The 25,386-nt window shown below is 40.0% G+C and overlaps 1 protein-coding gene across 11 annotated transcripts in view; it reads left to right on the forward strand.

Annotated features, from left to right (window-relative positions):
• Nucleotides 1-25,386, forward strand: part of caska (calcium/calmodulin-dependent serine protein kinase a) — a 145,532-nt gene that overhangs the window by 102,138 nt on the left and 18,008 nt on the right. For 7 of the 11 annotated variants that reach the window (XM_028022160.1, XM_028022161.1, XM_028022163.1 and 4 more), the window contains exons 9-17: nt 441-524; nt 617-716; nt 2,173-2,190; nt 2,618-2,739; nt 14,734-14,811; nt 18,382-18,462; nt 22,962-23,150; nt 23,295-23,373; nt 24,188-24,273. In XM_028022160.1, the coding sequence (XP_027877961.1) occupies nt 441-524; nt 617-716; nt 2,173-2,190; nt 2,618-2,739; nt 14,734-14,811; nt 18,382-18,462; nt 22,962-23,150; nt 23,295-23,373; nt 24,188-24,273 (837 nt within the window). The remainder of the gene's footprint in view (nt 1-440; nt 525-616; nt 717-2,172; nt 2,191-2,617; nt 2,740-14,733; nt 14,812-18,381; nt 18,463-22,961; nt 23,151-23,294; nt 23,374-24,187; nt 24,274-25,386) is intronic. The other 4 variants (XM_028022162.1, XM_028022171.1, XM_028022165.1 and 1 more) reach the window with 1 other exon arrangement.

A 25,386-nucleotide genomic window follows, 5' to 3' on the forward strand; every position in this document is an offset into this window, starting at 1 on the left:
TCTGCCTCTCCTCTGAAACAGACTGCATGTTCAGAGTTTCACAGATGGCCGTGAGGGAAGAGTGAGTTGATGATCCGTTTAGGCGCATTTGAGAAACTTAAGCTTTTAAGCAAATTAGATTTTATCCATAAAAGGTGATAATTTCTAAACATGGCTATTTTGTCCAGCTGCAGTGTCTGTATGGTATTTAAATTGGCTTTAGTGTGAAGGCCAGTGAACATTGGTGAACAAAAAGCATCACCAACCTTTGAACTCACAAGGCAAATACGAAAATTTGCCATGCAGATTATAAATATTAAGCCAAATGTTCTTGTTAGCTTCTAGCTGTTCCTGTTAGAGGTGGAGCTAAGAAAGTAAAAGTTGAAAGAACGTAAAGACGGCCACCGATGATGCCAAGACGGGAATAAAAAGGTGAAGGTTCTGTTTCTCGTTTTCCGCAGGAGAGGGACCGGTACGCTTACAAAATCCATCTGCCAGAGACCGTGGAGCAGCTGAGGAAGTTCAATGCCAGGCGGAAGCTCAAGGTTCCTGTCCGTCCGTCCGTCCGCCATGGAATGTTCCGGAGGTTTGGCGGCGACGAGGCACCGCGGCTTTAACGCTCCCCGTGTCGTTTCAGGGAGCCGTGTTGGCGGCCGTGTCCAGTCACAAGTTCAACTCCTTCTACGGCGATCCACCGGAGGAACTCAACGACTTCTCCGAAGACCCCACCTCCTCAGGTGCCGCCTCTGCACACAACCTCCACTCTGGTCGAGAACGCGGCTGCCTTCCAGTGTTTATCCTTTTCGTCCTGATTGCTGCTGTCTCTATTCCTCTCCAGCTGCTCTTAAACGAGCAGAAAATGAACACAGGGGACTGTGCTCATTATCTCATTAAGCAGGTTAATAGATGCTAAGCGTTGCTGCAGGGCACGCTTTTTGTTTTTTTTCTCGGTTTTGTTTCAAAGAGCTTGGTGGCCTTTAGGAGAAGAAGGAACTTTCCTGGTCTTTTCTCTGCAGTGTACATGTCTTCAGTTTGTTTCTAACTGTTGTGAGATCAACAGAGGGATTATTTGTTTGTAAACACGACAGAAACCAACCTGCCCGCCTTTAAACTGTCGCTGGTTGTCCTGGTCACCCAGCTTTCTTAGCGTTAGCTATCATGTTGTCAGTGTATCACAACTGACATTATCAATACCAAATGTGAAGGTGTTAATGGTGGCGACAGCGGTAGGAGTTCGCCCTGCAATCAGTGGATCGCTGGTTTGATTCCCGGTCTGCCCACCCTTGATGTTTGTGTCCCTGGGTGAGACGGCAGCCCCACTTCTATCAGGGGCTTCACCAGTGTGTGACTGAGCCCCTTGATATATCAATTGGAGATACAATTATAATAACATTATAAGCTTGATTATTGTTATTAATGACCTAAACGCCCAGACTTCAGCGGATATCACTTACTGGGAATATTACTTACTGGGAATTTTGTTCATGACAGAGTCCCTCTAAATGATAGAGGGAGGCCCACACCAAGGGCAAGGGCGCCCTTGCCTTTGGTGTGCAAGGGCACCAAAATAGGGTTTTCTAAATCGGTTCACTTATTCTTTAAAGAAAGAATAAATAAAATGCAATCATCTTTACCTATTTTGGTCCCAATTAGGGGTCACTTTGACTGCAGGAGATTCAGCCCTGTTCTAGGTCAACCATTTCTAGGCGGGGGAAATAAAAATAGATGCTAGTTTTCACAGTATTGGTGAGCCTAATAGAAAAGCCCCACAAATTTCACATATCGTCACATACCTGAAATAATGGCCTCAGTCTTTTTTTTAACCAAAATTGATTGTTTTTTTTGTTGTTTTTTTTTACCATCTTCTGGATAGAAAGATGGTAAAAAAGTGACTATTGTCAAAAAAGAATGAACATTATTTTAGGAAGATGATCTGGTGAGGGTGAAGAGAGGTGATCTTCGTTGGCTGCGAGTTGTAAATAACTTTATTAGCCTAACTGTAAATAGTTTCTAACTAGAAACGTAGAATAATATATTCCTGGTTTCTTTCTGTATTTACATGCGCAGCACAGTGGGTGCTGACGCAGTGCGACGTCGATTGATATTCCCTATACAGCAGCACATTTGCCTTTTTCCAAAGTGTCACTCTGTTTCTTTGTGTCTCTCTCTCTGTTAATGCTTCCCCTGGGCTAGGACTTCTAGCAGCAGAACGTAGGTATCCAGGCGCTTAGCGCGCGCGTGTGTGTGTGTGTGTGTGTGTTTGTGGGGGTGGGGGTGGGGGGATTCTCTATATGCAGCAGAAAGTTGTCTTTGATGTTTGTTGTTCTCCAGCTTCAAGCGTCCGTATGAGCTGTGGAAATTTAGTCGACGTTTCAGGTGTTTAAAGAGGAAACATGAGTAGTTTGTTTTGTTCATTTATGCTGTAATTTAATTGTGGAAATGATCTAAAAGAAGAAAAAAAAAAATTTTAAAAAAACTCAAAAACTTTATTCCACTACCTTCATGATCATTAACTACTTTTACTTTGAGTTGCTCCGTCACTAAAGGACAAAAAGATACACTGATGTTTTGTGTGTTTTTTTTTAACATGATAAATGTGAAACGAACGGTGACGAGCCTGTGACCTCTGACCTCGCAGGCGCTGTGTCTCAAGTGCTGGACAGTTTAGAGGAGATCCACGCTCTGACGGACTGCAGCGAGAAAGACCTCGACTTCCTCCACAGCGTTTTCCAGGACCAGCATCTACACACGCTGCTCGACGTAAGTGTCCCTCCCACACACACACACACGCCGTGACATCATCGTCACCAAATACATAAGCGTTCACACACTCTGACCCCTCTGAGGTGGCTCACATCTGGCTCGACTCTCTCCACATCGTGATGACTGACGAACAGCTGCAGCCGCTGTAGCCGTCATGTGACCTCAGAGCCTCTGATCAAAGGATGTTTGAGAGGCTTGGATCCGTCAAGACACTTTATTTAAACCTTTAGCTGCTGGTGATTCCAACAGTCTCTCACATATTTAGCACCAAAGAAAAGCTTGGATATTATTCACAGATTATTATACTGTGAATAATAATCGCAGTCAATCCATAGATTTTTTTTTCTGCTATTGACTCTTGTTTGGTGTTATTTGAGATTCAATGCTTTTATTGTCATATGCACAGTATTTGTTAACATAATGATAAAAAAAACAAACAAACAGAGATGCACCATATTGGATTTTTGGTTGATATCTGATATGCCGATATAGTAAAACTCATTTGACCGATAACCGATACCAATACTGATATTTTTTCCCTATACCTGCTTACTGAAACTATACGGCTTTCTCTACTGTGGAATTAAAATGCTGCATTATATTTGTCAACTTTTTCAACTTGCATTATGTTTAATGTCAAATTTATTCATGACATCTGCTCTCTCTAAGTCAATGACAGCACTCAGTTTTTTTATATATAAAAAAGTTAAGTACTGCAGTTTTAAAGCATAGGAAAAATTAATTAATGGAAATAATCTGCAGTGGAGCTAGTACATTTCTTTAACAATATTAAGAAATTATTGACTTAAGCAAGTTTATATATCTTGCTGAATCGTTTTATGTAAATTAGTTTTCTCTTATTTCATTTCTAATCAGATATTTGCTCTAGAAAATAGAGCAAAATTGCTTCGTAAGATTTTGTGTTTTTGCAGTGTACCTGCATCTATCCACACTCACACTTGTTATCCATCAACACTTTTCCGTCGTAGTTTTTATTTTTGAGTAGGTTTTTTTTGTTGTTTTTGTCTGTCTAATGAGGCAAGTCGACCGGTTCTGTGCAGTAAAACCCTGAGAGAGAATTTCAACAGCTGCGTCTGACTGCAGCACCTCAGACCCAGGATGAGATCATGGGAACCGAACCGAGAGCAGCTTGATTCGTGACGTAAATGAACCAGACCTGTCATCAGCGCACGGACCTGATTTCCACAGGCTGCCAGCGTGTGCATGTCTGAGCGCGGCCTGCTGCCTGTCAGGCCTCGCCGCCGTCAGTCACTGTCAGGCCTCGTTTTCCTCACAAACACGTTTCATCTTACAGTCGTTCGGCCGTTGAGGAGTTTTGGAGCTCGGCAATTTGACGTGCTGACAGCGAGGCAAGCCACTCTGCTCTTCTGTCTGACTGTGTTAGAAAATCTAATTGTCTTTGCTCTTCTGTTGAAAACATTCACTGTCAAGTCAAGTCCCACTAAAATCCTCATTTATCTGCAGCACTCATTACCATGAGTAATCGTCATGGTGAATTTTTGTAGAGGATTTCTTACAAAGTTATGGATAAATAAACCGACAACAACAACAAAACGTCTGGCAATCGTCATAGAAACTGCAGCATTTGGTTATTATCGTCCTTGCTCACAGTCTTCCTTTTTATCAAACTATTTTCATATCTAAATAACAGTATTTCATTTGATAGACTAAGTGAAGGGATATTTAGCACATTTTGTTTTTATCCTGAATGAGTCAGTTTGCTGGGTCGCCTGTGCAACTTGTGTCAGACTTTAAATAGGATTTCCTACAGGGCCTCATGAAATATGTATTATTATTTTTCACATTCTGTTCCCGTTTTTTTTCTCTCCAAATTCAACTTTATCCATGTAAATGTTTCTGAATTCCATCTTTTTACATTTTAAACATATCTATGAACTCAAAACGTATGTAATCAATTCGCTTTGTGTTATTTACAGCCATGTCTTGTTGGACTTGCAGTTATACCCTACTCTTAATCTTTTACAAATAATGAAGTTTAGATGTTCATAGTTTCGAATAATTTAACTCTGTTTAAGTTGACTCTGCTTAACTTCTCCACGACTTTGTCTGCTGGGATTTTATGAAGCTGTTTTAACAGGACGACTGCATTTCTACTGAATTTACACTTTCTTAGTCCATCCATCCATTTTCTTACACCCTTGTCCCTAGTGGGGTCAGGAGGTGCTGGTCTCTATCTCCAGCTACGTTCCGGGCGAGAGGCGGGGTTCATCCTGGACAGGTCGCCAGTCTGTCACAGGGCAACACAGAGACAGACAGGACACACACACACACACTCACACCTAGGGAGAATTTAGAGAGACCATTTAACCTGTGGGAGGAAGCCGGAGTACCCGGAGAGAACCCACGGATGCACAGGAAGAACAAGCAAACTCCGTGCAGAAAGACCCCAGACCAGGAATCGAACCCGGTCAGACTTTGTTAGTCTTTCTCTTAATGTGCTACCTCTGCTAAATAATCACATAATGCAAGCACAAATCTGTTTGCTGTGATTTATTTTTTGGACTATAGACTATAAGCCTTATAGTCATAAAAACAAAAGTAACAATAAAATCCTCTTGTTATTTTTACTGGGTTCCTAGCGGTCTGGGTGTGGCCAACAGAGAGGATCTGGCATCTTGTTAAAGGGGCAGTATTATCTAAAATGTGCTTTTTTTTATAGCTTTACTTCATGTTATAATGTTACTCCCTCATCAAAAACATGCTTAGAGTGTTGCCTTGATTCTTTCATGTATGAAGGCATGTTTGAGAAATCCATCAATCTCCCATGGCAAATATTCCGCTGTGAAAAAAGCCAGATGGACCTATCCCCCCCTTCAAGATGCAGATTCTCCTCTGAGCTCCAGTTTCCAGGGTTCCAAGCTTGTGACCAACCCTTCCTCTGTAACTCCTCCACTCAGCTCCTTCAGACTCGTCAGCAGCAATTAGCTAACATCTGGTGGACCTGAGCATCTGCTGAGCTACTTCTCAATGTAACGCTGGTTGTTAAAGGGTTATTAGAGGAGCCATGTTGTGATGACTTCCTGAAGGAGCAGCAATTTTTAAAGAGACGGAGACCCAATTTCAAGGGATTAAATTACAAAGCCAAATTTTTTTAAGTCATATTTGACACATACGTACATCATTTTTGTAACATCTGAAGTTAAGATAGTTACTTGATTGTGCTGTCAGATAGCACTAAATGCCTAGAAAATATACAATACTGCCTATTTAATTCCCACACAGGCTCTGAACAGTCAGCTAGCTGCTCTCTGCTGCTCTCTGTGACTCAGATGTGGACGGAGGCAGCTGCTGACTGCTGACCCATCGATGCATCACCACCTCACAGACCGTACTTCAGGAGTAGAGCAGACCTTACATAAACATGTCTTCGCCTTCCTTTCCGGCTGACCCTGTTTTCTGTCCACCGTTTTCTTCTTTGCTCAGCTCTTTTTCCGGCCTGAGTGTCCAGCAGCAGGGCTTGGGCGTTTACACTGAAAGTGAGACTGAGACCAGTCGACCTGTCTGCAGTTTGTTTGTAAAATAACTGTGTTCAAACACTTAAATTCTTTCAGGAATTACATTTCTACAGCACTTACATTGAGTCAATTTACGTTTATTTACCAGGATTGTACTTGAACAATTTTCTTATTAGAATATTACTGATATGATGTGTTCTTGAATCCAGCTAATGAGGCCTAGCCAGTGCTGTATTGAAATGGGTAATGTTCATCATCTATTTTCAATCCTTTTTTATACAAACCATTAAAAAGCTATCTTGTTAGCATGCGTGTTTCTTGCCGCTGGCCTGAGTCTGACCAGGATTACAACCGCAGTCGGTTGTCTCTTAGAATAATTGTGAAAATTCCCACATTGAGAAGTTAATGTTGTTTCAGAATAACAGATCCCATTCTTGGTATGATTGTACAGTTAAAACCAAATGCTTACATAAACTGTATCTAAAGATATAAAACTTTTTTTGCTCTCTCTGTTTTGGTCTAAATCAGAATAAAGTAGCTGTGTTTCCATTACCAGTATGTGTAAACTCAGTCGATTATTCGTAAAGTAAAAAAAACAACAACACACAATTGCAGTGTTCCCATTAAATGTGAAACGCAGTTAAAATTACAAGTGAATCCTTGTTTACGAGATAAGTCATTATGCCACACCATGATCCTCAAGATACTTCCTGTCGCCTTCTGTTTGGTGGTTAGCCAGTGGCAACATCTTGCTGTTGGTCATGTGACTCACGCGATGCAGAAAAAGTGTTTCTGTTACAGGCCAATTTTGATACAGCCAAAAAACCCAACTCATCCCAGCAGTAAAACTTTTTATTGAAAAATGAACTCTTTTCTTTAAGTTGGCGTTTCCATTAAGCACATTTATTTTTGAAATATCAATTTGCACAAATATACGGTCAATGGAAATACGGCTACTCCAAAAATGATGAAAGAAAAAATGTCTTCATTATTATTATTATTAATAATTTTTTTTTTTTTTGAAATTGAGATGTTTGGGTTTTTTACATTTCTTTAATATTTGGTGTAACTTCCCTTCAGACTGTCTGACTTGGGTCAAACATTTCATGGCCCCATTGACTTGCATGTAAATGTTTTGAGGTGACAGTTAAGGGGTTGACTGCTCACAATAATTTGCTATTTTGACCCACTCCTCCTGACAGAACTGCCTTATATATTCTCTGGTATATAGGCCGCTTCATTCATACAGACCTTTTCAGCTCAGCCCACTGATCTGTGGGACATACTGTAGATGAGAGGGTTCTGCAGAAGCCCTGAGAGGCATTAGAAATGTTTGTTTTTACTTAGGAAGTCATTTTGGCTCCACAACTTTTGAATATATCTGCAATGCATAGCTTCTTTTATGTTCATCTTTTTCTTCTTCTTTTTTTTTTTTTTAATAAAATCAACTACAAAACAAAAATCAAGTGGGTGGAACATTAGTTCTAGGAAACCCAGCCTTTGTCTATCCACTGCAGCAGGGCTATTAGGGCTGGAGTGGTTTTACTCCAGTCCCTCTCGTGGCAAAATAAGCCACTCGGATCTGTTTTTCTCACTTCCATTAATGGGCAGGAAACAAAAAAACAAACGCTTGGCTAAGAAATGAGAGAAGGATGTTTGGACAGTCAAAAAGACATGATGGAAAACCTTTCAGGAAGAAACTTTTCCTTGGGGAAAAGGCTAAATGTTTTTCTCCTTGAAGAGATTACTTTACAGTATACTTTACAGAGAATAAGTCTGTAAAAATGTTTTTTTCATTTGCCTTTGAGGGCTTTGATTTTAATATTATTTCCAAAATATAATTAGCTAATTGTCTATTAGCTACTATAGAGTAGCCAATAGACCACTTTGTAGCTAATTGGGCTCAAGTTGCTGATGTTTTCAGTTCCTCATGCTGTCTTCTATTTTGTGAAGTGCACCAGTTCCTCCTGCAGCAAAACTGTCACTTCCTTCCCATACAGTTTAGTTCTCCGTGCAACTAAACACAACTTTACTTTCACTGTGATTTTCTTATACACGAATATAAACCTCTGGTTTCTGTAAATACAACAGATACATTTTCATAATTTCTGCTTTTGTATTATTGTATTTGAAATAGTAATTCTATTGATTGAATAATATATTAATCTGGATTAATTGATAATTGAAATGATCGTCAAATAATATAGTAATCAATTAATCGTTAACTGGAATATTCAGACTCAGAAAATGGGTCGTTTTGCTGAAAGAACAACACAGTCAGAGCAGTAATGAAGACAAAACTTTACAAAGAATAAACTCAATGGTTTCAGTAAAAAAAATCAATTAGCCACCTTTTGTTATCTAATTATTAATTGGTTAAATGACTTAATAATCAATGGATCAGCCATACACTGTATTTATCTTAAGTCAGGCTAAAAGGTTTGAGCTTTTCTCATGTTGATGTTATCTGCTTTTGCATATTTGCTACAAAAGATTAAGTATGCATTACATGAATGCTATATTATTGCATTTTAGGCAATGCAATGTTCTGTCCCAATGTATTTCTAATATTAGCTAAAAAAAAAAATGTTAAGTTGAATAAAAATCTGCAGAATGTGCCAGTTTTTGTATCCGATTAATTGATTTTGACTTCATCCGATTAATAGGCTTTATCAATTTTATTTCTTACCAAAATAATCGTTAGTTCGATGAAGTCTGATATTTTCCTGCTGAAGCAACACCAGGCCAGCTGGGAACAGACGTTATTTGGATGGAAACCAGCGTCTCAGCCGAGTCTGATCAACCGGGTTCCACTTCACCATGTTCTCACTGTTCTGAGCAGGATATCTGGAACAAGTGAGTAAAGCTCAACTTCCTCCTCCCAGATGTTTGAAGCCTGATTACTGAAAGCAAAAACTCAAAACCTGGGCCTAAAATCACAAGTTTGACAAGTTGAACTTTCCTCACATGCAGATTTATCCTGCAAGCCTGATAAATAAGGAACCCTGTGGCACACAGAGAGCGTTGAACAGAGACGTGTGTGCTTTCTTAGAGGCTGAATAGGTCAAAGTGTGCGTGTGTTTTGGTGTGTGTATCAGTGTTGGTGGGAGCTGCAGATGTCTCCTTTTAGCTCTACTTTACCCCCCTTATTCCCCCAGTTTTAAGAGAGGGGGATCAGAGCAGGATGGGACGGAGGAGAAGAGCCGAGCTTTGGTGGGAACAATGACGGCTGTTGTCGGGCCTCGGTGCCACCCGCAGGCAGCCGCCGCCGCGCTCCCACGTCCTGCAGACGCCGCCGTTTGCGCTCCACTGGTGTTTCGGGAGCCTTGTGCGTGTTTACTTCCCGTTCTGCTCTCTCCCGACGCGTGCGCAGGATCGGCGTTTTCGCTAGGCGATGCCTCGAGGTAAATTTGAAGCGAGCTCAACGCATTCCGTGTGTGTGTTTTTGGTGTGGGACGTGTATAATGAGGAGCGTTAGTCCCGCACATTTATATGATTCTCTCCTCCCGCTGCACACGGTGCAGTTCCTGAGGCTCCTCTGGGCCCATTGAGGCAGAGACACGATTTACCCGCGAGTGAAACTCTGTTTACACCTGTCAGTGTTCAGTAATGAAGATATGTTGTTTTCATCTCAGAATATATGGTGCCATTTTGGCTGCAGGCGCACAGATTGATTCATAGGAGTGCCAGGTTTTCTGCAGTTTGTGTCAGTAAACAAGTCATTCTGCTTGGGTATAAAACATATGAGCTCCTATCTGCAAATGTCAGGTTTCCAAAGTTGTAATCTACTGATTATTTTTACACTTTAGTTTATTTTGATGTAACATGACTCACATTGATCAGGTGGTGATAATAAGACGGTATATCATGGTCCCTGTTAGTGGACGACACATACTAGCGAACATTTTCTTCCCAGTGTTGATGTTTTAGAAGCAGGGAAAATGAGCAAACGTGAGGATCTGAGCGAGTTTGACGAGGGCTTTTCTGAACTGAGTGAAGTCAGGTTAAATTGAACGAAATCACGCGTTTGTGCAGCAAAAATTTTTGTTTGTGCTGTTAGCATTAGTAAATGTTTCCAAAGGTCAACCAACCAGTCCACATTTACAAAATCCAATGAAATTTAGCATCAATCAGCTGTGCTACATGTGTTTGTTTGTGGAGCAAAAAATTATTTTGTGCCGTAATAATTTTTAAGATAAGATGAGATCAGCAGAGATAAACTGAAGCTAAAATATTTATTGCATAGTTTATCATTGACACCAAATTTGCTTGTTTGGGTTTTTTTTAAATGTGGTGGGGATGGTTGACCTTTGATGACCTCTGGAAACATTTTGTGACATCTTTAAAAAGATAGTGACACAAACAAAACAAAAATTGCTGCAAAAGCAGAACGAAACCGTTTTGTTTAATTTGAAGAAAGTGGCAGGGAGCGGCAACTTCAGATGCTGATTTGTCTTGACTAGACGACTGAGTCGGACTTGGAATATACCATGTATCCGGTTTTTCATATCTATTAAAAACGTTTGTTTGACAACACAGCTATGGATTCAAAGCTGAGTAATGAACTGATCTAAACCTAAACCAATGTATTAGTAAAGATTCTCAGTCTTCCAGGACATTTCCATTCTGTATGCACTGACCTTCAGGATAAGCCAAAGCAATATCAGAAACTCTTCGTTGTGTTTATGAAACCGTTCTTGCACTTTTTTTAAGGACGTTTTGTCAAAGAATGTTTCACTTTGTCAAATGTGTCAAAGTTCTGTCCACTTTGACCTGAATTATTAAGGATTACTTTGCCACTGTTGTCTTTTTCCTAATATATTTTCTGGTGCCACATCCTAGTACAGAAAACAGTGACTAGCCGTTGGACCAGGTCACCTTCTTTCACTCCTTCATTGTCCGAATCAAGCATTAAATGAAAGTCACGGGTCGGCACAACCATTCGGTTGGTATGTTCCCAATCTTGGAAATCGGGAATATCTAAAAGAACTTGTTTTCCTGGAAAGTTTGGAGACAAAGTCAGCACCTCACACTGTCCTGGAACCGTTTTCCTCGTGTAGCAGCATTTATTGCTTGATGTTGCTTTAAAACCAAACATTCACTTTGGGTCATTTTCTTCATACATCAGAGTTCACAATCTGATCTGCGTTGAAACCTACATGATGTCTCTTGATCAGAAACCACTGATCTCATTTCAGTGGTAATAATAATTGATATATACAATTCAGACTTTTATCTGAACTGGTGCTTATATGACTGCGTTAGAAATGGACACTGCATTCCACTGATTGGTTTTGGCATTTTTTCTTCATCAAAGTTTGAACTTCTTTCTAGCATAGTTATCTCTTTCTCCTTTGACAGGCGCAAGTGATTCATCATACTGTGACATCATAAAAATAGCACGGTAGCTTGTTTTCTGTGCTGTGTAATTCATGTTTAGGAATGCTCTCAGCAACAGAAAGAAACGTCAAACTAGACGTTTTAGTTTTGAAGCCATAGAAAAACGTCTCTTGAACTTTGTTCTTCTGTTTTCACAAGAAAGCTGTCAATTCTGAGAAAATTACACTCTGTAACTGGGTCCATAAATATGCCCAACAGCTATCCAGAATTCCTTGCTATGTTTCCCGGGTAGATCTGACAAATGGTGACAAACATGTTGGTGGGCCCGAGAGACGGCTGCGTGACTCCTCTGCAGATATTTTCAGACATTTTCAGAATAAACCAAAAACACGTCTTTTGTGCATGTTTGTAAATGTTCTTCAAGTGGGAGATGCTTTACCACACATCTGCTCAGATGCTGCATATCATGTAGCATTACTATGTTTGCAGAATATTTTCAAGCTTTGCTAACTTTTTAGATCTATGTCAGACAGTGGTCATTTAACTATTGGAAGAAATGGGGGAGTGGTGGTTTTAAATGGGTCAAAGGAAAAATGTAGATGTGATGGAGTTTTCGGTTTGGTCAAGACCGCGCACAGCTTGATATTTTGAAAACAAATTAGCTTAATGGAAGCACACCAATTGGAAAAGAAAAAGCTTTCTTGAAAAGATTTTGTGCTAGGATGAGGTGGTTATTTTGGCTGTGAGAAAATTGGTTTATTTTGCAAAACTGTAATGGAAAAACATTAATTACATCCCACAAGTCACATGATCAACAAGTGGATGTTGGCACTGGCTCAAAGACAGGAAGTGGCAGGAGGATGACGACATGGCATGTTTTTGAAAGACTTATTACATGAATAAACTTATTCATGTTTGACTTTCATTGCATTTATTTAATGGAAACACCACAATTGCCAAATTGTGGTTTTTAGCAGAATGTTGACAAGGTTTTGTGCACATTTTTTAATGGAATTGCAGCTATTGGCGTAGCCAAATACAGCCATTGATATCAATATGATGTTTAAATCACACTGATATCAACCACACTCATGATTCAGCATCAGGAATCCATCAACACTCATTTGAACTACTACTAAAGCAAGACTGACAGCTAGATGTTACTAATTTGTCTTGGAGTGGTTACAGGTGTTAAGGTATAGCAAGGTTTTATAAGGCTACGAAGATTTTCTTTCAGATGGTTTTGCTTTGTAATCCTGCAACAGTCCTGACAAGTCTATCCTTTCATTATGACAGCGACGTTGATGTGTGATCTGTTGCAAATCCTTTCTAGAAAGGATTTGCCTACAGCAAAAGTTATTTGCTGTAGGCATTAAGTTATCCACATCTAAATGTGATGCTGCTGCTGCTGTTGTTAGAGAGGAAACAGAGGTGTTGGGTATCATTGCACTGCCTGGTACAAACCTCTGTTTATCTTTGAGTGTGTGTGGGGGGGGGGGGGGGCGGCGTGTGTGTGTGTGTGTCTATGACTGAGTGCACTTATAGCGGCACACTGTCTGCCAATGTTTTGTGGTGCAGGTCAAATGAAAATTACACGCTCCTCGGCAAACATCACACACTCGTTCCTTTTTCATGTGATAATGGCTGTGTCACTCGGTCATGGTCGTCTGCGTCCAAGGTCCCAAAGGCCGCTCGGTTTTAATTTGAGCCACAGCTGCTGGCTTTGTCTCGACTGCCTTTCAGGGCTGGTCTGTCCCTTTATGACATCTGCACCAGTATGTTGTTTTAAACTATTTATAATGACTCATGTTCTACAAGCAGAGAGGTGAGAAGTGCTTATTGTGCTTATTACAGATAGCTCTAATGACGAAATGATGAATTAACAACAAGCTTTTCTGAAGACTTTTTCACCCTTTCTTTTACTTGCAATAGCCTATGCACACATTTGGCCTTTGATACCTTTGCAGTCACATCTGCACAAACAATACCTCTGTCAGACTCAAGTCTTTCTAATCCAGGGGAGCCCAAAGTGGGTCCTCGAGGGCCTGCATCCTGCATGTTTTAGTTCTCTCCCTGGTTTAACGCACCTGGATCAAATGATGGCTCGTTAGAAGGCCTAAGAAGAACACCGACATGTTGAAAAGGTTGTTGGTACCACCAGGGAGAGAACTAAAGCGTGCAGGATGCCAGCCCTCGAGGACCGACTTTGGGCACCCCTGTTCTAATCATTTGATCATTAAACGCATGAGAGTTGATCAGATTTGCTATCACTACAAAAGTTTCACAAGTCTTATTTAACTAATCTCACACTAAGATATGCAGGCACTTTGTCTGCACTGATGAAAATATGCTCACCTCAGCATGCTGAACACTTGGAATGGAAACGCAACAGGGGGCTTTGCCTTATTTTCTCTATGACAGTTGCACTGGTTGGTTGTTTTATAATCGTTTGTGTCCTACAATCAGTGCTTGTTGTCAACAGCTAACTGTAATGAGGAAAAGACATTTTAAGACAGTGAGTTGTTCACTCTGTTTTTTTCTTGCAAAAACCTATACACCCCAGAAACTCGTTTTTTCTGTGATACATTTGCAGCAACATCTGTTCAAACAATGCCCCTGTCTTTCTAAATAACCTTTTTACTCATCAAATACTCAAATATAGAATATTTTATCACCAGCTAAGCCAGGTTGTTTTGTATTTTCTGGACTAGATTTGCTACTTCTACAAAATGTTCTTAGTCTTTACCGATTTCATCCTAAGTTATGCAGGCACTTTGTCTATGCTGATGAAAATGTACTCAGCTCAGCTTGCTTGCTTGTTGGGATGGCAACATAGCAGGGGACATTGCCTTACTTTCTAAATAAAACAGTAACTATTTGACAACTTGGGGTTCTCAATGACTGGGTAATGTGTTGTTGAATAATCCCAGACTGACAGGTTAAGTATGAAGTGAGATAGTGACGTCTCAGCTAAACTAACTTACCCCAGCCTGACACAGTTTGACACAGAAGGAATCTTTGTGGAAAAGTACATAAAATCTGAGGGGCAGTAAAAGGTCACTTGGTCTCATTTGACATGCAAAGAATGAGTGGTGTAATGGACGGAGCCTCACTTTCCACTGATTCGCTCACTGGCTTCCTGCTTTCCTTTCAGCTCTACGATAAGATCAACACCAAGTCGACGCCACAGATCCGAAACCCCCCCAGTGATGCGGTGCAAAGAGCCAAAGAGGTGACTGAACACACGCACTTCTTACTTTCCTTTTTGACTGATAATTTTGGGTTTTTGAAGCTTGTTCTGTGACTTTATCAGAAACAGCAGCAGAAAGATGTCAAAGGGACAATGTGTTTGTAGAAAAGGGAAAGAAATGCTCAAACTGGTGGAAGGATAACAGTTTGAGCATAACTTGAATCTTGTTGCTCACCGCAACAAGATTCAAGTTACTACAGTAACGTTACATTTGCCCCAAGTCCAAGAGTGGACTAAAGTTTTTGATTTTACTTCAGGCCGTCACTGTCATCATTTGTAAATGCTTTTTACAATTTAGTGTACATTTACTTACAATGAGTCAATACCAAATACACCACATTAGTGAGGAAACTGTTTCACAGCCTCTGTCATTAGCGCATGCTAACACGTTTAATGGATTCAGAGAAAGCCCTTTATCACAACAGAATGGTGTCTAACGAGCACTTTCACTTCTGCTTTCATGAACTCTTCTGGTTTGTGATAAGACATAAACATTACTGAAGTAAATTTATCAAGCCTGATAACCACAGCTAAGATGCATTGTTGATTTACTGCCTTATGATGGGATGGTACTATGGATATTCCAGGCACGTAGTGCACAATCAAGTGAGAACTTTTTTTTTTTACCCCTCCAGGGGGTCTTTTGTGGGCTCTAGTGTCCCTTATATGACAGTAGGCTGACAGGAAACGGGGAAGGAGGGGGGGAAGACATGCGGCAAATATCGTGGGTCCGGGAGTCGAACCCGCGACGGCCGCGTCGAGGACTCAAGGCCTCCAAATATGGGTCGCGCTAACCACTACACCACCACGGCACGCCCGTTACCTTCATTTTTATCAAGCATGACTTAAAAGACATATGACTTCAAAATTTAACACCTTGAAATTAGACCTGTGTCTCTTTAAGAAGCTCCTGCTCTTTCTGAAACTCTGTCTTCAGGATTACAACAACGTTCAGTAGATGCTCACTTGCTGCTGCCACTAGTCTGGTGGAGGTATTACGGGGGAGGGATGCTCGGTAATGTGGAAGCTCGGCCAGTGACTGCAGCTCCAGGGAGGAGCTTCCCTGGAGCTCTGTTACACCACACAGCCTGGTTGGGACGGGATATTAAAGGATTTCTTAAACATGCTTGGAAGAATCAAAGCAACACCCCATGTGTGTTTTTGATAAGGGAATAATATTATAGCATCATGTAAAGCTAAAAGTTCATTTTGCAGAATACTGACCCTTTAAGAAGCCAAACTTGCTAGTAAGTCTGACTTTAGCATTAGCACTGGTACTAAATCAGCTAAACCTGGATACAAACTTGAATTCCTGCTCCAACATAGTAACCTCTAAAACTACAACACAAGTCTTATAACAACTTTTTCTCAGCTCATGTATTCATTCATAATTAATTTCATATGAATATAAACTGGACCCTGACATTTACGGTGGTTAGCGACCACAGCTACCGGCAAATGGCTAAAATTCACAAATACTTGAGACCCCCTCTGAAAACGCGTATAACTCCCTATTTTAATTATTCAAACACCAAATATACCTTAATCTTCATCAATACCCACAGTGGAAACTATCTTGGCAGTGCTACACAAGCTAGCATACAGTCTGTCTTTAAATATTAGCTACAGAAAGCTAACATCTACAGTCTTCCTGTTGATATTAGCTAGAGAAATCTAACATCTTCCTGTAAATATTAGTTACAGATAGCTAACAACTAGTCGTCCTGTAAGTATTAGCTACAAAAGCTAACATCTACAGTCTCCCTTTAGCCTACACTCAGGAAGCAGCCGAATGACCCGTATTACAATCACACTTTGAAAAAAGCTAACTCCATACTATCAATCAGAACAAATGAAAACAAATGACTCTTCTGGATTGTCAGCTAATAGCATGTCAAACTCTTTGTAAGACTCATTAAAAAAATAGGTAATATTGTTGGAATTCATTTATAGCTAAACATTAAATGTGCAAACTGAGGGAGTTATCAAAGAGTCAGAACAGCGAGATGAGTGGGTGAGACCCAGAGATGTAAATCCCAGAGCTGTTCAGACTGGGGAGGCCGTTTAAAGGGAGGGAGCACAGAGTCCGGGCTAATTAACACAGAGCGTTTATACGAGACTTTCAAGTCCGCTCACAGAGTCCGGGTCACATTTTCCTACTTAAATCAGCTGTGATAGATTTAAAGTGGCGTGCAGAACTTCAACAGATGTTGACGATTAAAGAGAAAGAGCAGATTTTACTTCTGATGTTGCGTGTGTTTTAGCTATTCTTTGTGTAGCTGATGCTTGAAGCAGAAACATACTGCACTTAAATGCATCTGAGAGAAACTCAAAGTGTTTTATTACCCACTGGAAACAAAGGCATACTCTTAGAGTTGATTGCTCCTGCTGTAAAAAATTAACAGGGCCACTAATTTCTTACTGAAACTAAAATACTTTTTTTTTCCTTTTTACTTAAGTGTCAAGCATAAATTACAATGTTTAGTTGTGTGCTACATACGGCAGCCCTCCCCTGCCATCTCCATTTTTAGTTTTTTTTTTATAAGCTTTCCTTACCGTAACTAAACATAAAATCACATGACCTCAAAAAGAAAGCGGGCTGCCATACACATATAACATGTACATGATCCAACTAGTACAGAAAACATCCGGTTCTAGCTAAAATCTCACAAACATATTGTAGCAGAATTTGTTCGAGATGAAACAATCTGGGGCACAGTTTTACATTTTTAAGTGTTACATGTTTATTAGTTTGTTTATTGGAGACATTTTAAGTCATACCACCACCTATTCGTGTTTGATCAACAAGTTTTGTGTTTTTAACCCCATGTAACAAAGCAGAGGAATTTTGGAATGTAGCCCTCTAGCTAAACACTAATTGTTGGGGTGTGTTGTTATTATTGTGGCTTGCTTGCAAAATTAATTGCCCATTGGGACATGAATAAAGGTCTGAGGACCTCAACTTTTACTTAAACGTGTAATATTGTAATATTGGGATTTTTATCTCAACATAAAGTCAAAGATGCAGCAAACACTGGATGAATGAGACTAGCTTAGCTTAAAACGGACACATTCTGCATGTGTTGGTTTATCAGAAAGTAACACAAATATTCAAAACCAAACAAGCCTTAGTTTATCTAAGTAATATCAAGTTATAAGTGTTAAATGACAAGAAAAGCTAACATTTCATGGTAGTAAGAGTTTTCTCTGGAATCTAATGGGTAAAAGAGGCACCTGGATGTAAGAGGCTCCGCCCACCCTTCAGCTTTTCCAAGCGGCGACTCAATAACGCAGGTTTCAGAGCAAACACCCACACCCTCTTAGAGGCCTCTCACCTCTACAATGCCACATTCACCAGTCAGGCAGGATAACCGAAGCTGACACAACACTAAGCACTATCAGGAGGTCATGGGAACCTTAAGAGGGGAGGGGCTGCGGGGCCGCTGGGTCGGTCTCTCCGCATAGTTTGAGGTCCAGCAGGTACGTCGGTGTGGAAGTGACCCGAGCACAGAGACCTGTTTAAAGCAGACTGTCCTTTCTCTGCATCGTCAGGTCCTGGAAGAGATCGCCTGCTACCCGGAGAAGTACGAAGCTAAAGAGCTCAGACGGATACTGACGCAGCCGCACTTCATGGTGAGTAGAGCGAGTGGCAAACGAGCCTGATAAACATCTTGGCACATTATTCATTTCCCTTTACGTCACTGTAACCAGAAATGACTTTTTACGTGACACAAGAATGCCAGCATCTTCAAAATCTCTTACTAATAAAATTCTGAAAAGTGTGGCTGTTTGTTCAGGTGGTCGTCTTCCTGGAAGGAGAACCTCCTTTTATCGCATCATTTATCGTGGAAAAATCCTTGAATTTTTTAAAATTAAATTCTTGAATTTTGATTTATTGTTGTCAAGAAAAATTATGATTGTTTAAAAAAAACCTGACAGTATTATTGGAAATGTTATTTTTACATTTTTACTACTTTCTCTGTAAGAGCAGTTTAAATCACATTTCCTTTTGGTAAATTTGCTTCAAATGGGAATGTCTTTCAATAGCAGCATTTGTGTTTGTGGCGCCAGGCTGTCACAGCCATACAGCTACCTAATAAAGAAGTAATAGATTTTTATTGTTATCACAATAATACGACAAAATGTTGCAATCCAATACAGAAAAACAAGTGAATTGACTTTAATTGTTTCTTCTTTGTTTTTTAACTCAGACATTATTGTACTGAAAAACAAATGTATTTGATAACTCTGCTCCTCTACAGCTCACTTAAATGCATCAATAGCTTCACAGTCCTGGTCAAACATGTAAAAACAACACAACTTTAATTTATTCAGTCGGTGCAAAAAGGAGTAGGATAGCAAATTTAAAATAAATAATATAGAAACTGAAACTGATAAAAACAATAGATTGACTAATTTGGTCAAAGTGTAAAAAAATTAACTGTAACAAACCTTCTTTCAAATTGTTGTATGCAATTAGGAATTCTAAATATGATGTAAAATAAATAACAAAGCATAGAATTAGACTGAGTAGATTGAGCACATTGTCACCGATATCCGATCTAGGATTGTTTTCAATATCAGGACCGATACTGATATTAATACCGGATCGGTGCATCTGTACGTTCATGGACAGCTTTCTTATTGCTGGCCCCTTCATAAGACCAGGTCTGTTGACTGCATCATGGATAGTTGTTCTCTGAAGGTAACTGGGTCTTTTATTGGAGTAAAAAGGGGTGAATACAAACAAAACTTTACTTTTACATGTTGATTTGTAGAAAAAAATGATACACATAGAATCATTTTGTCTTTGCTCACCAAAAAGAAAACACAAAAAATCTGGTGGCATTACCATTAAGCCACTGCAGGAGGCAGCCGCCGTTACTGTCGGCTGCCTCCCTCACTAACCTTAGTGCCAGTGATTTCCTCACTGATCAATGGGCTCCTCAGTATCAGATGGACAGAATGTCACTGGGGTGTGGTGGGAAGCAAACAGAGAGAGAAATGTATCAAAACAAAGTGAGGTTTGAGGGTGAGATTATGGTAATTAGGAAGAATAGAGGGGGGAGGAAGGGCGCCAGCAGAGCGAGTCTGATGCGATGTGTCGGGTCAGAGTACCGCCACTTCCTCCCCATCTCTCCTTTGTGGCGCTCTTGACGCAGTGACCCGTCATGTTCCCGTTCCAACAAGAGGCAAGCTGGGAGGAACCACAGCAGGACTCCTGTTAGCGCGCCCGGTCCACTTCGGGAGGAACAGACTGTCCTGGGGAGCAGATGACTCAGTATGAGTGTGTCCATCTGATTGGGTGTGCTGTTGCTGTGACATTAATGCCTGCTAAAAATACAAGCTCGATTTTGTTCTGCCTTATCAAACGAAAAATTGTCAGAGACGCTAACCCGATTAACTTGCAAGTCTCTGATGTCAAATGTCTTTGTCAGTCCTCATTTATCAAGAAAGTTGTTGATAAAAAGTTTGTATTAATACATCTTTCCTTCAGTCTTCTTCTACCTTACCCCTCATCAGGGCCGACCCAAGAGTTTTTGGGACCCTAAGCAGATTTTCACTTGGGGGTCACACACACCAACATGTCAACACCAGATTCTTTGCCATTCCTAATGTACTCCATCTATAAACACAGCTACATTAGCATCATTTGTAGGTAGCTTACTTAACAGTGTCATCATGGCTATTCATGTTAGCCTTACAGGAGTAACAAACTAAAAAAAATAATGATTTGGATTTTTTGGTATTTAAGTGTGCTATTATTTAAAATTATTTGAAAGTAACAATAGTTGATAAAAACTACATTTACAGTCAACAAGTATAATATAAGAGCAGGGAGATATCAACCTATTATTTATGTAACAACAATAAAATACAGAAATCGTTTTTCCAGGTGTGATAGCATTTAGTTTGTATTATTAAATGTTATTTTAAAAGTAAATGTCCTATATAAAGAAATTTGATTTGAAGTAAAGCCAGAGTTCAGACTCTGGGCAGATTGACAATAACAAATGTTTCCCAACAATAAATTGTCCCACTAACTATCACGATAAATGACAATATTGCTGTTTTGACGCCATTTTCAAGTAATATATTGATAATCGTATAATAATACATGTGTGCCTTCTCAAAGACCAATAAACTTGTAATTTTGTAAATAACACTTTAATCCGGAACTGGAAGTTCATTTAAATATCCAAAATAAAACATGGCCACCAAAAACATGAAGAGAAACGGGAATAAAAAACCACTCACAACTGAAACCATAATAGAAATGGATTGTGATGTCGATTAATAACCAGAAGGGAAATTAAATCATTTAAATTTATGTTGTGATTCATTTATTGCAGCAGGCTTAGATGGAAACCTTGAAAACTGAGTTTGCTGATGATCTTCCGGTGTAACTGTGTCTTGAGGAGCTTCCTCAGGAAACACACCATCTGAATATTTTGTGACAACATCACTGTGACATTTTGCGACGTCGTTTTCATTTCTTGAACCAAGCAGCAAACAGGATGCGCGTAATTTCACATCTTTGTTTTTCACTGACCACAATCAATATTGGCAGAGGGCACAACTCAGGCTGACGTTCTGAGTTGCTCTCAGAATTTATGAGATTATCACTGTGTGAGCCAGATCTAATTTAGGCTGTTGTCGCCTTCCTCTCATTTTGCTGCTGGTTTTACTCAAACACATTCCCTCTTTTTGTATTATTCTTTAAATTCTCATCCAGCTGAGCTGCACTGAGTCAGGCTTTAAACCTTGTTCTCATTCAGACACAGAGCTCCTGTTCGTCTCAGGGCGTGTGTGAAATATTTTGACATGAATTTGGAGAGAGCTGCCAGTGTCTCTGATGTGATCTCCTTCCACAGCTGTGCGTGTGTGTTTGTGTGTGTGTACAGCCGAGGGAATCAGTGACAGTTTCCCCCTATTGCTGAGCTTTGATTGCCGTCTTCTGAAGTTCAGACCGGTTTGTTAAAGTGCAGCTCAAGGGCCCTGTGAGGCTGTCAGCCGAATGAAATCGAGCTGTGTGTAGGTGTGGGGCGGAGCAGAAGAACTGGGCTACGGACCCACGCCACATGTGGCAAACTGTGGAGCAGCGAGTTAACATGGAAATCCCTCCAGCTCTTCACTGCAAAGCTGGTTTAAGTTTAACACCACCTCTGAACTGTGCAGAAATCCTCCACAGTCCCACATTGTTACCATGTCACCTAAAATATCTCAAGTCTTCATTTATAGCCCCCTCAAGAGGAGTTAGGCAGATCATTGACTGAAGCCATTCAGCATTTATAAGTGCTGTTTCTCAGTGTCCACCAGTTATTCTTGATGAACAAGTCTTCAACGGGTTGTTGAAAACTTTTAAAATGACGATCACGCTAAAGTTTGTTTACTCAAAAAATAAAGTTTTCTTACTGTGTGGATTAAGTTAAAATTTCTTAAAACGTTTTAGCTAGCTAATGTAGAATTAGCTAGCATGTTACATTAGTTATAATATTAGTTATAATATTAGAACTAATAAAACTAATATTAGTTATAATATTATATTATAATATAGCTATTATGTTAGCTAACATGTTACTAATGTAACATTAGTTATTATAACTAATGTAACTTTAGCTAACATGTTATACTAGTTAGCTAATATAACTAATATTACGTTAGCTAACATGTTACATTAGTTAGCTAATACATCTAATGTAACTTTAGCTGACTAGTGCAGTTGTGTTCTTGAAGATGCCTAGCTTAAGATAAAACATGTAACACTTGTCAATATTATGTGAAATTTTGGATACTTGACCCTACAATGACTTTTTTATATGAAATAATAAATGCAGAACTACAACCACAAGATTCTCTGTAGGAAGGTGAATCTTTAATCTGTAGGCATACAGGTAATGTATTCCAGCTGCTGATCAAAATCTCCAAATGTCAGGATTGGTCGGTTCATAGTTCTAATTTTTTATACATCAAACTACTGTGTAACTTTTGAGGTTCATTCATTTTTTTAAAATGCAGCTTAAACGTCTTTATTCTGTTTCTGCTAAATCCTTTTCACTGACGCCCAGAGGCTTCCTAGTGTGCAGTCGGATCTCCAATTTGCCTCTTTTTGTGCTCTGTGTGACCAACAGGCGCTGCTGCAGGCCCACGACGTGGTCGCCCACGAGGTTTACAGTGACGAGGCTCTGCGGGTCACCCCTCCGCCCACCTCGCCCTACTTGAACGGAGACTCCCCGGAGAGTGCGAACGGAGACATGGACCTGGAGAACGTCACCAGAGTCCGCCTGGTCCAGTTCCAGAAGAACACAGACGAACCCATGGTACATGTCCTCACAATCTCAGTATTTGGAAGACAAACAAAATCCCAAGTTGTCCCTGTTGAGCACCACCAGCTGTCCCACCAAATGTGTGACCGTAGGAAGAAGTGCCTCTGACTGTAGATTTGTCTGTGTTAAATCATGCAGGGCATCACGCTGAAGATGAACGACTCAAACCACTGCATCGTGGCCAGGATAATGCACGGAGGAATGATCCACAGACAAGGTACGGTTTCACTGCTACCTGCAGCTTAATCAAAGATTCTTCAGAAGCTTTTCACAGAATGAACACCCAACTGCATTGTTTTCTTCTTTTTTTTTTGTTAAACGGCCATTATGATGTGATTTCCAAGCATATAGTGCCATTTTATAGCACAATCAAGTGACTAGGTTACCTTCAGTTCTTATAAAAATGCTGTATTTGGGGCGTGCCGTGGTGGCGTAGCGGTTAGCGCGACCCGTATTTGGAGGCCTTGAGTCCTCGACGCGGCCGTCGCGGGTTCGACTCCCGGACACGACAACATTTGCCGCATGTCTTCCTCCCTCTCCTTCCCCGTTTCCTGTCAGCCTACTATCATATAAGGGACACTAGAGCCCACAAAAGACCCCCTAGAGGGGTAAAAAAAAAAAAAGCTGTATTTATCAAATATGACTTAAAAGAAAATTTACTTTGTCATGAAGCGCCTTGAAATTGGTCTTCTGTCTCTTTAAGAAGCTCCTGCTCTTTCTGAAACTCTGCTTTCAAGAAGTCCTCACAACATGGCTCCTCTATTAACCCTTTAACAACATTTTTACCAGCGTTGCACTGAGCAGTAGCTCCTGTGACGAGCTCAGCTGATGCGCAGTTCCACCAGTGGTTTGCTAATTGCTGCTGGCTAGTCCGAAGGAACTTTAAACATATCTAATCGATAATAATATAAAACAGGGATTTTTACTTTTGCTGTAGTGGTGATAGAAAAAAAACCAACAGAGTCTAAAAGAGTGCAGTGTAGCTACAATGTTCCACCGGCCTCGTCTCCTGAGCTCTCATTTCCTCTCAGGAACGTTGCACGTTGGAGATGAGATCAGGGAAATCAATGGCATCAGCGTGGCCAACCAGACTGTGGAGCAGCTGCAGAAAATGCTGGTAAGTTGCTCTACATTGACCATCTTGCTTTTTGAAGCTTCTGAAAACAGTAGTGCTACGGGATTAGAACATTTCTGCAAATCGTTACATGCAGATCAACCATTGAAGGCTTGATCATTACTAAATCAACAACGGAAGACACACTCTGCTTTAGAATCTGCAAATCAAGAAGCCGTAGACTGTTCCTACTTTTTTCACCCCCCCAAAAAATAAAACTACTCTTTCAAACTGCTAACAAAGTGTGACATCACTACCTGACAAATACGTTTCAGTATTCATGACCCCATCACAATCTGATGCATTTTATTTGGATATTATGTGACACAGCAAGACAAAGTTGAACAAAGTTGCATGTAGGCCTGTCACAATAACAGATTTTGCCCAGAATGATAAATTTCCCCAGAAAAAATTTCAATTAAGGAAGTTTTGAGACCATTTTCAAGCAATATAATGGTAATCCTATAATGATTAAAGATCAACAACATTTAATGATGTCACATCAGAACCATGAATGTCCTCAAAGTGTCGCTTATGGCAGAATATTTTTCAAACTACCCATAAACTGTTAAAATATTAAAACTTTCTCTAATTCTTGACATGAAATAACATCTGTAATTTGGCACTATGCAAATATAGCTTTATTTAATTTGATAAACAATATTTAAATCAATCACTCACATTTATTTGAATAGCACATTTCAACAACAAGGCAGTTCAAAGTGCTTTACATCGTAAAAGTACAAAGTCATAGAACACAGTCAACAATTGAGGAAACTAGTAAACATTCAATTTTGCCAAGTGCCATCGTTACACATAAAAATGTTGTTTTGTTTGTTAGGTTTCAAAAGCAACTCTAAGCAGGCAAGGTTTTTTGTCTAGATTTAAAGAAACTCAGTGTTTCGGCCGTTTTGCAGTTTTCTGGAAGTTATCAAGATATCAAGTTTAAGTTTGATGGGAAGTTCAGCAGTTGGAAAACACATTTAAAAAAATGACAATAAGTCAGAGTCAGCAAGTTGAGGAAAAGCAAATGAAAGTTCAGAAACAGAGCAGGAGACGTCTGAAGCTCCAGTGAAACATGAGCGGGTGATGGTTGTTTCCGGTTAGCTTCACAGC

This window comes from Xiphophorus couchianus, chromosome 7 (genome assembly GCF_001444195.1).
Source record: "Xiphophorus couchianus chromosome 7, X_couchianus-1.0, whole genome shotgun sequence".
Taxonomy (NCBI): domain Eukaryota; kingdom Metazoa; phylum Chordata; class Actinopteri; order Cyprinodontiformes; family Poeciliidae; genus Xiphophorus; species Xiphophorus couchianus.